This window comes from Lagenorhynchus albirostris, chromosome 20, assembly GCF_949774975.1.
Source record: "Lagenorhynchus albirostris chromosome 20, mLagAlb1.1, whole genome shotgun sequence".
NCBI classification, from domain to species: domain Eukaryota; kingdom Metazoa; phylum Chordata; class Mammalia; order Artiodactyla; family Delphinidae; genus Lagenorhynchus; species Lagenorhynchus albirostris.
Genome location: NC_083114.1, coordinates 3,347,981 through 3,360,921, shown reverse-complemented (window position 1 = coordinate 3,360,921; position 12,941 = coordinate 3,347,981). Strand labels below are relative to the sequence as shown.

The 12,941-nt window shown below is 54.5% G+C and overlaps 1 protein-coding gene across 2 annotated transcripts in view; it reads right to left on the bottom strand.

Moving 5' to 3' along the window:
- PMP22 (peripheral myelin protein 22) overlaps positions 1 to 12,484 on the bottom strand; it is a 28,697-nt gene extending 16,213 nt beyond the window's left edge. Inside the window, exons 1-3 of one of the 2 annotated variants that reach the window (XM_060133979.1) lie at positions 12,301 to 12,484; positions 8,089 to 8,200; positions 6,750 to 6,849 (exon numbers count right to left, since the gene is read on the bottom strand). In XM_060133979.1, coding sequence (XP_059989962.1) covers positions 6,750 to 6,849; positions 8,089 to 8,166 — 178 coding nt within the window. In that variant the 5' untranslated portion in view covers positions 8,167 to 8,200; positions 12,301 to 12,484. Of the gene's footprint in view, positions 1 to 6,749; positions 6,850 to 8,088; positions 8,201 to 9,738; positions 11,246 to 12,300 lie in introns of those variants that run through there. The other variant, XM_060133977.1, reaches the window with a different exon arrangement.
- Between the last annotated feature and the right edge of the window lie 457 nt (positions 12,485 to 12,941).

Sequence of the window (12,941 nt, the reverse complement as noted above, 5' to 3'; positions counted from 1 at the left end):
CAAAACACAAGTCAGGTCACGCCACTCTTCTGCTCCAAACCCTTCAGTGTGGCTGGGCTGTCCTTCTCAGCATCATGGCCCGAGCCGTCAGCCCGTCCTCTCCTGCCTGTAGCACACTCAGACACGCCAGCCTGGCACTGGTGGACACACCAAACTCTTCCTGCCTCAGGGTCCTGGCCCTTCCATCACCTTCTGGAATTCTCTTCCTGCCGTTCTTCACACAGCTGGTCTCTCCCATCTTATAAGCCTCCATCCACGGGACTCTGGCAGGAAGAGGCCTGCCATGACCAGCTGCTTCCTCCCCAGTGGTGACTTGCTATTCCATCGCTCTCTCTGTCTCCTACAGAGCACTGCCCGCTGCCCACAATGACTCATTCATTGTCTATCCTCCGTCTCCCCTGCGTAACTGTGAGCTCCATCCGCCGGGGCAGGGACTGGTCTTTCTTGTTGAGCTCTGTCTGCCCAGCACCTAGGATGCGCTCCATATATTTGAAGAATGGATGCATGGACCAAGCTGGCAGCTCTGAAAATGAAAGACGTTCTCTTGAAAGGTAGTGAGTTCCCCATCACTGGTAGGATGTGCACATGGTGGGCACATTGCAGACAGTCCGAAGCTAGTGGGATGGGAAGGGGGATGAATCTGATGACCTCCCAGGTCCCCGCCAAGGTCAGAGTCTACGTGTGTGCTGATGACCACATACTCAGAAGCCTTCATGCCAGACTTCCTCTTCTCAGGCACCAAAGACCAAATCCACACCCTCAGGCCACCCCACGGCCAATCCCTGCTCCTGAACTACAAGGGATGCTTTCTTGACTCTGGCAAAATCCTGGAAATGCAATTTAAATTTTTTTTTTTTTTTTTTTTTGCAGCACGCGGGCCTCTCACTGCTGTGGCCTCTCCCATTACGGAGCACAGGCTCCGGACGCACAGGCTCAGCGGCCATGGCTCACGGGCCCAGCCGCTCCACGTCCCCTGCATCGGCAGGCGGACTCCCAACCACTGCACCACCAGGGAAGCCCAATTTAAGTGTTTTAAAAAGCAAAGCCTGAGCTTCAAGGGCCATATGGTACAGACACAGGTCTGAACAAGCGTTCTGAATTAACTCATGGATGCTGGCATCTGACGAGAGACTCCAAGGGTTGAAACATCATCATTATGACGCCACGTCCCACTCTCTGCACCTCCCTCACCTGCCAGGACCTCCTCATCCCACGAGGGCCTGTTAAATCAAGAGTCATTACTGGGTCAGAGCTTGCGGGTTGGCCCAGGGAGCCACAGAGATTTTAAATTGCAAAACATGAACCCATAAGTGCAGAGGGCCTCCTGTGTTTTCTAAATTCTGACCAAAAGCTGAGCCTCAGATGAAGAAATGGTATGATGTCCTTGCAGAAATGACAATGCCACCAAGTGGATAAACGAGATAAATCTGAGATCACAGAAGACACAGACACAGGAGACCACCGAGGGCTCAAGTCGGGGGCTCCTGAGATTGGCAAGACTTATTTTTTTCTAATTTTCAATCCGAAGCATTGGTCTAATGCTGCCCACAACCTAACGGCCACGAGGTCGCTGCTGCTGGAAATAGATAGGTGCATTTCTACTTTGTAAGATTTCTGATGTATTCTGCCTTATAAACGCACAAGACTTTTACTCCATCTTGGAATAAAACAGCTGAGAAATGCATATAAGACAGAGCAGGTCTAAATGAAATCATAAAAATTAGAAACCATCCATCTGCACCAAACTCCTTTCTGGGGTCTAGAAGGCTCTACAGGCTGGCCGCTGCTCCATCTCCTGTGCTCTCTGTTCCTCAACTCTGCCAGGCTCCTTCCCACCCCAGAGATCTTGTCCTTGGGAGGTCCCGCTGTCTAGAACCTGCCCCAGACGTCCCTGTGGCTGACTCCTTCCTGGTCATCCTCAGGCCGTCATTTCTCCAAGAGGACAGCCTTCCTCACCCAAGTCCCTCATTACACATCACCCTGCTTTATTCTCTTTGTCTTTCCTATCACTGCCCCCTGACTATCCACGTTTCTTGACTGTTCCGCCCGGTAAGACGGAAACTCTTGTCCACTCTTGCAGCCTTGGTGTCTGCGGTGGAATCTCCTACAGGGCAGGTGTTCAGTGAATAGTCCTGCATGAAAGAACAGAGGGAGGGGGAAAGGAGGGCAGGGGGAGTCCTGAGGTGGGAAGTTCAGGATCAAGGAAGTGAGAGAAGGCTGAAATTCCAAGATCAAGGGGAGGAGAGATGGGACGTGAGGCTTAATGGGAAACAGGAACAGATCATTCAGGTATGGACCTTAGCAAAGATGTTCATCTGAAGATGCAGACCAGTAAAGGACCTCTGAGAGGTTTTAAACTGAGAGTAATACGATGAGGTTTGTATTTTTAAACATCATCCTTGATTCAATATGCAAACGAGTTACAAGGAAGGAAGAAAGGTCAGGAGTTAGGAGGCTGCAGCAGCGGCCCTGACAGTAACTGCAGGCATGGTGACGGGCGTGGAGATGAAGAGCAACCAGTGGGACCTAGGGTGCTTCTGAGAGGGGAGAGAAGGAAACACATCCAGGCAGACTCTGAGCGTGAAGCTCACTGGATGGTGAAGCGGCATCCACTAAAACACCAGAGACCATCAAAGAGGGAGATCGGGTGGAGGGGGGCAAAGTCTGGCCGGTTTGGAGATGCCTCTGGACATCCCAGCCAAACTGTCAGGTAGGCAGCTGTATATGCTCATCTGGGGGTCAGAAGAGAGGTCTGGACAGGAAGGAAACAAGGATTCAAGAGACATCATGAAACAGTAAGACTTGTTAATGACTTGGGAGGTGGAAAGAAAGAGAGGCAAGTCGAAGGATTCTCCAGTTTCCAATAGGGGTCACTGTCTTGCTGATGGCGTCCAGGACACAGCAGAGATGGGCTATTTGGAGAATCCTAAAGTAATTGGGCTCTGCTCTGAAACTGCACAGGACACAGCAGAGAGGGGCTATTTGGAGAATCCTAAAGTAATTGGGCTCTGCTCTGAAACTGCATAGGACACAGCAGAGCTCTTGTGAAAGAGTACGATTGGTATGGAGTGGGGTAGTCAAAGCCCTGAAGGGAAGAGTCTCAAGCCAGGCTTACTGGGAGGTGCTCGCTATTAAATTTCTATGAATCGAGAAGCCATGCTTCCCATGAAGCCAAATGACTCCATTCTCAGCCTCCCTTGTCACTAGGTGTGGTTCTGTGATGAACTTCCAGGAAAAGATAAAAGCAGAAGTGTGTGGTCTATCCGGGGACGTTTCATTAAAAGGGAGGGGGACACATTCTTCTCCTCCTCCTTTCTCTACCCTTGCTTGAAGGGTAGAGAAATGGCTGGTGCTCTAGCAGCCTTTGGGTCCATGAGGATGAGGACCAAATCTGAGAGATGGCAAAGAAATAAGCTAGAAAGTGCCTGGGGCTCTGACAATTTCCTGGAACAGCCATACCTATCTCAGGCTGCCTACTTCCACACTTCTTTTGAAAGAGAGAGAAATAAACTATCTTATTTAGGCCACTACCATCTAAAGATGTACTGTTTTATGCAGTCAGTCTTAATCCCAATCGGAACGCTAGCCAACTGGTCTAATGTGTCCTTCCATTGCCTTCCCCTTGCTTTAGGTCATCATTGCCTCAGTAGGGAATCGCCTCCTCCTTGCCTGCATTTATTTAAATCCTGCCCATCCTTTGGAGGATGGATCAAATCCCCCCTCCCACATGAGACCTGCCTTCCACTTCCTCCCCTGAACTCTGGCGCTGCCCGCCTGTCCCCACTCCTTGGGTATCTGGCGTATGCTGCCTGCACAGTGATTCATCCCCCTGCACAGAGCTCAGGACTGTCAAGGCCGACGTGCACATTCTCCAAGTCCCTATATCCCTCAGGCCGAAAGGCATTCAAAACAAAGTCATGATAAATATTCCCCCACTAAGCCTCCTTCACCTCCGCCTGCAGACGGGATCAGGATGGGGCCAGAGGGTGTGTAAATACATTTAGAAAATGGAAAAGCAGACAGAGTTGAGGGCATTTAGTGAGGAATCTAAAACTACTCTAATATCAAGAAAGAGTCTGAGGGAAAAAAATCTAATCTGTTTCCTTCCAACCGTATAACATAGACGTTTGACTGTTGTGCAGTTAATGTGGCACAAGCAGCATCCGTATAAGAAAAACAAGGGAATGACGCCCTGCAGAGGTGCACGGCCCCAGCCCCGCACGTGCAAAAACAAGCCCCTTCAGCAGAAATAGCAAGTCTCGTAAACCAACGCGTTTTCACATAACATGCTTGCAACATATTCTTCACAAATTGGTATCTGTAACGAATTACTTTCAGTTACTAAAATAAAAAGTATGTTTGAAACATTCTAAGAGCAAATACGGACCAAGGTGACTGGTTTACAACTAGCAGGGTTCATCTGTAAAGGCAGTCTAATTTTTTTTTAATTCTGTATTTTTTTTCACCTCTTGTTTGGCACAGAAATGGTTCAACCCAATCGAAAAGGCAAAGGAGTCCCAGAGGCTTCACCCCCATCAGAGCTGAGGTTGTAACACAAGCTGACCCATCAGAAGATGAGAACAGAGATAGCGACCACTGGGGAAGCTTAAATGGGAAGTTCTGCCTTAGAATCAGCCCAAGTGCAAACAAACCCAGCTTGTCCAGAGTTCCTCAGAACGCCCTTACTGGGAGAGCCGAGAAGGCAGATGCGGAGGAGAGGCACGATCTGGGACCCCCCCCCCCCCCGGGAAGCAACCACGCGGATTTGGATAAAGACCCGCGATGCACACCCCAAAGTCACTGTCAACGAACCCAGGAAGGTGAGCTTGTACACAAAGCGCCAGCTGAGCGATAGGAATAACGCCGGTGCCTCTTTGAGAGCTGCTGCGAGGGCGGAACAGCAGCCACTGCCGACCGCAGAAGATGCAGGAGGCAGGTCCGCAGCAGGCAAACATCACCGTCCAGCAGGTCGGACAATTTAGATCACTGCGCCTCTGCCGACTCATCCCTCTTGAAACCCAGCCGGGTTGGAGTATGCCTGCCAAAACTGCTCCTTCCGGGACTGAGTCGAGAATCCCCTGCCAGCCCCACGTGGCCAAATGCCAGTTGGGCAACGTCCAGGTGGACACCTGGGGGGGGGGGGGTCTCAGGGAAAGCCGGCCCTTGTGGGCGGAGTCACCACTCGTGGCCACCAGGTGTCAGCAGCGAGCAGGGAGCCTCCCATCCTGAGCTTCAAGGAACTCCAGCCAAACCCTGCCCCGGAGACCGGATGCTGTGGCTTTGGGGCCAAGCAGTGCTGTGGCCACATGCGCAGACGCTCCGAGTGCTTCAGTTATTTGATTGCCAACTCACAATGCAACCTCTAGGGTGGTTTGAATTCAATATCCTTCACAGACTCCGAGAAAAGTTTAAGGACTGCTCCCTTCAACAAAGACTGGTGTCTTTTCTTTTCTTCCCCCAGGAAAGTGGAAACATAAAGCAGGGTCTTCTAGTCCTTGCCTATCCTCCCCATATAAACTACAGTAGTTCGAGCAGTTTCTCTTTATACTGAGGTTGGAGATATTTCGTTGGTGATACTTCAGGGACAGCTTGAGTACTGCTGGGTGCAGAGCCCTGAGGGGAAAAGTCCCGCAAAGAAATTGGACCGTGCACATACAGAACGAAGGGCCACTGCCCTTCCTGCTTTGTTGAGCTGCGTCTGAACTGGTTTCTCTCACTGAGCGTAACATCTTCAACAGAAATACTTGATCTAGGGGCAGCTGCAGCCTCATCAAAACGTGTACTTTGCTGGTCTTTAAACCCAAGATGTCAGGAAAGTTCTGTCACATCTATAGGTACTTCCCTCTCCAGGCTAAGGACATGTCCTTTGGAACACGAGACCATGCAGAGCCTGGCCCACCGTGTCCTCAATGCCGGGCACTGTGGCCCCTGCCAGGGTCCACGCTGCCACCAGACACCTCCCAGTCACCAAAAAGAATGCATCCTGTTTCTCTCTGCCTCTCCACATCCAAAGACACCAGGTCCCCGCTGAGCCCTCCTTCCCTCTGGGCGCTGGAAGTAGCTGGTGAGCGCTTCCATGGCCAATTAACCCCTTAACCTGAACCCAGGAAAGCCTGGTTTCCAATATCTCACAGAAAAGATGCTAAGGACAGAGCAGAAATACTCCCGGGCTCAGCTTGGGGTTGTGCAGATAGCGTCAATGCCCCATCTTGCAACGAGGAATCGCTCAACAGCTATGATGCTAAATGGCACCCGTGAGGCCCAAGATGCAGAGACGAAATCCTATAACTGGAGACCAAAAGCTGGCCCGTCTATCCTCAGGACAGCCCCTCCATCACTGCACCAGGACACAGGACATTCCTGGATATCCTGCCACCAAACCAAAGACGCTAATTGGATTGAAACTCCCAGTGGGGTCTGCCTCAGGTTTTGCATCATCACTGCTTATGTGTGTCCACATTTCTTGGTTCACAAGAAGCCTTACACAAGTGATGGGAAGCAGGGGGTGTGGTGCTCTAGGGCTTCTCTGTAGGTAGAGAGAACGCACAAAGACTCCCCAGGATCTCAGTGTAGCCAGTGAAGCGACCGCCCCTCCCCTTTTGTCTTGGGACGTCTTGGCCATGTCCCACCCCACCCTGGCAACAACTCTCTAGCTTATGTCTTCCAAGAACAAGTGCTTCCAGGTCTGGACAGAGAAACATGCCGCGGACAGATCAGGACGAACCTGTGGAGCAAAAAACCATTCTCACCGTTTGCTGATGATGTGAAACAGTGTTGGACGTTGCCCAGTGAAGAGGTGCTACAGTTTTGCCAGAGGTCGGTCGCGTGTCCATTGCCCACCATCCATTGCTGGAGAGAACCAGACGTGGTAAATCAGGGGAGTCCGTGAGGAGTGACGGAAAGGGGGAGGGAGAAGACCAAGGGTAGGCAAAGAGCAACCTCCTCAACCTGTCTACGGCGCCTGCCCCTGCCCTGCCCCGGGGCTGCCTAGCCAGAGTCCAGGGTCGTGCTTGAGAAAGGGGAGATGTGGTGGTCTGGCCCAGACAGCCAGAGGGGAGGGCCGGGGCTTTGCTAGTGAAAAGCACTCTGTAAGTGTAAAAGTACCACACACACACATAAGTTGCTCTGTGCCGAGGTGTGTGCTGTAGTAGAAGGAGCCGTGGACTCAACCCAGGACACCTGCATCCAAGCTCCCCCCACCCCCCATCTCCCGGGTACCATTCCCAAAGCCGCCGCCACTCTGAGCCCATTTCCTTACTTACAATTCCTATCAACCTGACAAGATCGCCATAAGGCACACTTAAGATGTTGGCAGGATGCTGGTAAACGATGGACCAACTCACCAATCCCCAACATAATTATTTCTCAACCTTTGAACCAGGCCAGAACATCACGCCTGGGACTTGCTGTATATACAGAAGTTAAGGCCACGGTCGCATAACTGCCCGAGTCTGGGCTTAGCTTCAAGAAAATAAGTTGAAAAGCTCATGAGCTTGACGTCTGATGGTTTTGCAACACAAGTTATCCCAGTGACCTGTTTGTACTGGAGGAGGCTTTTCTAAGAAGGTACCATGTCCACAGCGCAAAGCAGACCTGGGGCTGTGAACTCTTAGGGAAAAGCCAGTTTGAACTTTCCAATTTCAAGTCCTAAAGGCTGTTTTATGAACTAAACCGCCCATCTGACGGATGCCATTTGGAGAAAAAACAAACCTTCCTAAATACTCCACTTCCTTCCTCAACGACCCTGCATTAAGGAAAATGCTACACAAGCTTATCAAATGAAGGGCCGGGGTGGGGGGGAACCCCTGGATCTGTACCTAAATTCTCTGGCTTAAAGAGAGGCCTGCGTGGCTTCACCTAGCCCCGTGCTCGCTTCCTTCCTCCCGCTGAATCTGCTCTGGTTTTCGCAAAACTACTTTTGAAAAGGCGCGGATTGCCAGAAACTGCAAAGGGCCCTGGGATGTCTGAGACGCTTTGTCTGCAAACTGGAGGGGGCACAGTTGGAACCGCCATCCGGAGGCCGAGCTCGGGGTGAGCCCCGGGCGCCCCTCCCGCCCGCCGCCCGCCCGCTGCCCGCCGGAGACTCACGCTGACGATCGTGGAGACGAACAGCAGCACAAGCACCGCGACGTGGAGGACGATGATACCCAGCAGCAGGAGAAGCATTCTGGCGGCGAGTTCTGCTCAGCGGAGTCTCTGCCTGGCCGGAGAGAGGGCCGAACTGGACGTGAGGCCGAGCGAACCGGCCTGACCGAGCGAGCGAGGGAGGAAAGGAATGAGGGAGGAAAGAAGGGAGGGAGGGACGCGGAGGGAGGGTCCTGCGCTCGGAAGGCCCGGGCCTGGCGCCGCGCCTGCCCGCCCACCCCGCCCGGCGACCGCCGAGAGAGGGCAGCAGCCGACCGCGGCATCCCCGCCCCACAGTCCGTCGAGCCCGCCTGCGACCGAACATCTTCTGCTTTTGGAACAAAACAAGTGGTACGCACGACGCACGTCGAAGTCACCCCGGGAGGCGAGGTTTTTCCAGAGCGCCAAGCAGAGGCCGCAGCGCGCCTCCACCCACCTGGGGGTTCCGGGGGCAGCCCAACGAGGAGAAGGGGGGCGGAGGGCGAGAGGTCGCGTTCCCCCGTGGGGTGGAGCTGGGGGTGAGCGGAAGGGGCCCAGATTTCTGCGAGAGGCCCAGGGACACCAGCGGCGAGCTGGGAGGGAGAGCGCGCGGCGGGAAGCCGGGTTCCCAGACCCCAGGGCGCTCCGCATTCCGCTAGGCTCCCAAGTTTCCACCCAGTTCCTCCCGCGCAGGGGAGCCGTCCCGGCCCCAGCACAGCTTGGCATCGACACCAGCGGCCCCGGAGAGAAGGCGCAGAGCTGGGTAGAGCGGAGAGGGAAGAACGGCCGGAGAGAACTGCTGGGGCCGGCGCCTCCTGCCCACCACGCGCGCTTCCCCCGGCAGCCCTGCGGGCCGGGCCGTTGCGCTCCCGGGACAGGGGCCCAGGAGCCTGGATGGAGGGGAGCCAGTGTCCGGTGGGAAGGAGAGGCGGAGGGAATGGGTTGGGTCCCAGGAGAAGCGCAGCCGGACGGAGCCGGCAGGACATCTTCTCTCCGCCACGGCGTGGTCCTAGCCCCACATTTTGCAGACCTTAGGGACTGAGACCCGCCGACCTGTGGGAGGATTTGCACGTCTGCGAAGATGAGCTGCGTTTGGGGGGCTACTTCAGGACAGAATCTTGGTCCAGAGACATCGTTTCAATAACTCGGTTTTTAAAATACCCAATCGCAAACCTCTCCGTTCCTCCCCTTAAGCAACACGTTCAGTGAAACTCTGGAATGTGCAGGAGGAAATAAGCACGATTTTCTGATGTCTCCCAGAAGGTTTAAATTAAATCCAGTGACTCCTAATGCCGAGGGCAGGGGGTGGGGGTGGGGGGCACGGGGGTCCTGTACCCCGGAGATGTCCACCGCAGGGACCGCTTTGCCAGTGAGTCCAGCGAGGCGAAAAGTGCTCCGCCCCTGCCCCATACCCGGACACCAGCACCCGCGTCCCCGGCGGTTTATAGACCACCAGGCACCCCGCAATGGGTCCCTACAAGCCCCGTAGGAAGGACGCGAGACAGGCGGTGGTCTACCCGCGATCGGGGACCGCGCCAGCCCGAGGCCCCCTGCTCTGCGCGTTCTGTCACCGTCTACGAAAGATGCCCACGTTCCTCTTCCATCTCCTCCACTTTCCCTGCCAAAAGCACTTACAGCCCAAAGGGATAGCTGTCCCCGATCCTCGGAGATCCTCAGAGTGGCCTCGGGCACAGACCGCGTGCGTCCGCTCGGCGGCTGGCGTCCGGAAAGACAGCTGCTCTGCGGGGCTGCGTGCGCCGAGCTAGGGGCCGGAGGGAGGCTCCCGGCGTTCCCCTTTAACGGGAACAACGCCCTGTCTGCGTCGCTGCAGTAGGGTGTGTCCCCGGGTCAGCGTGTGCAGGGGGGCGGGACCCGGGGAGGGGAGAGGGCAGTGAGGAGGGAGGCAGGGCAGGAGCCAGTTCCTCGGCCTTCACTGCGCCCCAGGAGAAAGTCGATGACTCCAAAACAGCGGTGGCTTGTCCTCGAAACTAGGAGGCAGCGAGCTTTCTCACCTCCGCTTCCCTGGCTCCGCGGAGGTCACGGAGACCAAGAGTTGACCGATATACTGGCCCTTCTGCCCACGTGGGAAAGCCCGCCAGAGGTCGCCTCCGTGGGTGACCAGCGCGGGGCTCTGGGGCGCACGCAGGCGGACCGCGCCCGCGGGGAGAGCCAGCCTGGATGCCCCTGCCACGGGTAGGGGGAGATGGCACTTAAGCGCTGGCAGACCTCCCTTCCCTCGGGTCCTGGCGTCCCTGGCCTGCCCTACAGTCCTAGCGGGGCGCACCCGCGCCAAGCCCGCCTGCGCGATCAGCGCCGGGTGCCTCGGATTCCCGGGACCGATCTAGCGGGTCTGCTCGGGGGAGGAGGGAGAGGCCTGCCCACTGCAGGACAGCGCGCCCTGGGGTCGCTGGGGAAATCCAGACCACAACCCGGAACGCTCCAGGCGAGTTTGCCTGGCTTGGCGCCCGGCCTCGGCTCGCGTCCCCGGCCACAGGGTGGGGAGTTGGCCATTTGAGGTGGGGGAAGCGCAGCCAGGGAAATCAGCTGATTCACAGCCGCCTGAACAGGGTCCGCCCAGCGTCACGGGGAGAGAGGATAGCCCTTCCGGGCGCACGATAGGCGCGCCCCAACAAGACGCTCTGGGGGTCCAGCCTTGAGGCAGGAACCCGGAGCCGGAAGGTGGGTATTAAACGTCTGCCGGCTAATGCAGCAGGTCATACACAAGACACCTACACCTGCCAGCGTTTGTGTCACAAAACATCATCGCTCTGAACGAGTCAAATACTCCCATGCTACTTATTTTACTATATGAAAGTAGCTGCTTATTGTAGCTAATTGTACATTCTTCAGGTAAAAATAATTTGAAAAACATCTTCCAACAATGGGCTTTCAAAAATCCTTAGATTAAAAAGAAGACTCCTTGTAAATTTTTCGCTCAGTGCCCATGACACACTCTGTGAGAGGTGGTGTGGTCCAATGGTTAGGCACGTTGCCACTGGGTTTAGACGAACCCGATTACCCTGCTTACTCAGGGTTGTGGATTTGGGCAGTTAGCTGAAGTTTGGGGTGCTTCGGTTTTCTCATCTGGAAACAGGACTGAGAATGGCCATTTTAAAGGGTTATGGTGTTGATTAAAAGAGTGTGTGAAGCAATTAGCATAGCGTCTGGAAAAGAATAAAGGATCAGTACCCAGTAAATTGTCACTATTATTATTATTATTAATTATTATTTCACATTTAATCCTCACAACAACCTTTTAAGGAAAGCCTGACCCCCTAAACTAAAATTGCTTATCAATCCCATAGATTGAAAGCACATATGTAGGTAGAAGGACTACCTTCTACCTACCAATGGGAGTGACCTCTCGCCTCCTGGGTCATGGTCTAGGCCGGGTTTGCCCTGGGAATTATTGCCCCTCTTCATATGCCATTCAGACATTTTTATTTATCTAACCAATGTTCACATGGTCACCAGGTACCCGGGACTATTCTAAGCACTTTATAAATATTAGCATATTTAACTCAGGAGTTTCTTTCCCTTCCTTTCTTTTGTTCCAACTAAACTTTTAAATGAAGTATATACATTTAGAAAAGTGCACACGTGGTCAGATATAGCTCATCTCTTCCTTTCTTTTGAATCCAATGTTTTTATCAATAACCAGGTCACACCGCACTGTGGGACACCTGAACCCACCCGTCCCTGGCGGTCACCTCACTGCCCCTCGCCTGCGTCCTGCCTACTCAGCCCCGAGGGGTGGAAGACAGGATACCACCCAGTGTGGCTGGTGTCACCAGCTCGGCCACACCCAGAGCCCAGCCAGGGCTCCGCTACAGGTGGAGCAGAGGTTAGGTTTCTCCCTAACCTGCTTACCAATCCAAGGCCACCTGCCAGCTGTGTGTGCAGAGCTGTTTCCCATCAGGGAAGGCGCGTCTGGTCCCCTTTCTCCCTTCCACTCTGGGTACACTGAGGTTTCTAGATGCTCCCAGAGGGTCCTTCTCACCTCCCCAGCCAGAGTATACATCCAGCTCTTAACCAAGGATTTTAGAAATCCTCTGACTCTCCGGTGAATTCCAACACACACGTGCCACCTCCCCTGCAACGCTTTCCATTTGTGGTTGGCAGGACGCAGGGCTGGGCAGCTCTCTGCAAAGCATAAGCACACACCATCCAGAGGCAGAGTTTGCCAAGACAACTCACCAGGCCAAACGGTGTAACCCCTTCCTCCCCGCGGCTTTCTTTGCAGTCAAACGTGACGGAGGCCCAGGCGAGGCCCCCCCGGAACAGGGCGGTGGAAAGACCGGCAGCTGGCAGATCTAGCCCCGCTGCTTCCAGCCAGGCTTCTCGAGATGTGCCCTGGTGGTGCTCCCTGTAACTGAAGCCAGACCGGGCGTCCACCCAGTTTATTCAGGGGCTGGTCCAATGCTGGGATATGTCATGGTGGCCTGAGAGCCTCTCAGCCTCTACTATTTAAAGAGACAGCGCCCAGCTTTGCGTATTTGAGAGTAAACACAATGATCCCAAGAGGCCCTGGGGGGTGTGGAGAGCCTGGACTCGGCCAGGAGAGGAGCCCTGGGTGTGCCCGTTCTCACCGCAAGTGGCAGCCTGTGTGAGAACAAAGAGGTCCCCCAGTCCTCGGTCCCATCCCCCTCCCCTCCCAGTGGAGTCTGCAAAGATGAAATACACTGTGTGTCTAACACGTGTGTGCAGGTAGGTTCCCTCCTTTATCAACAACATAATTTTAAGGGGCTCAGACATTGCACAGGTCATCTCTTCACAGCATCTCTGCAGGGAACCAAATCACGTCCACGGTCCCAGCCCCCAACAGCAGAAGGGCCCTG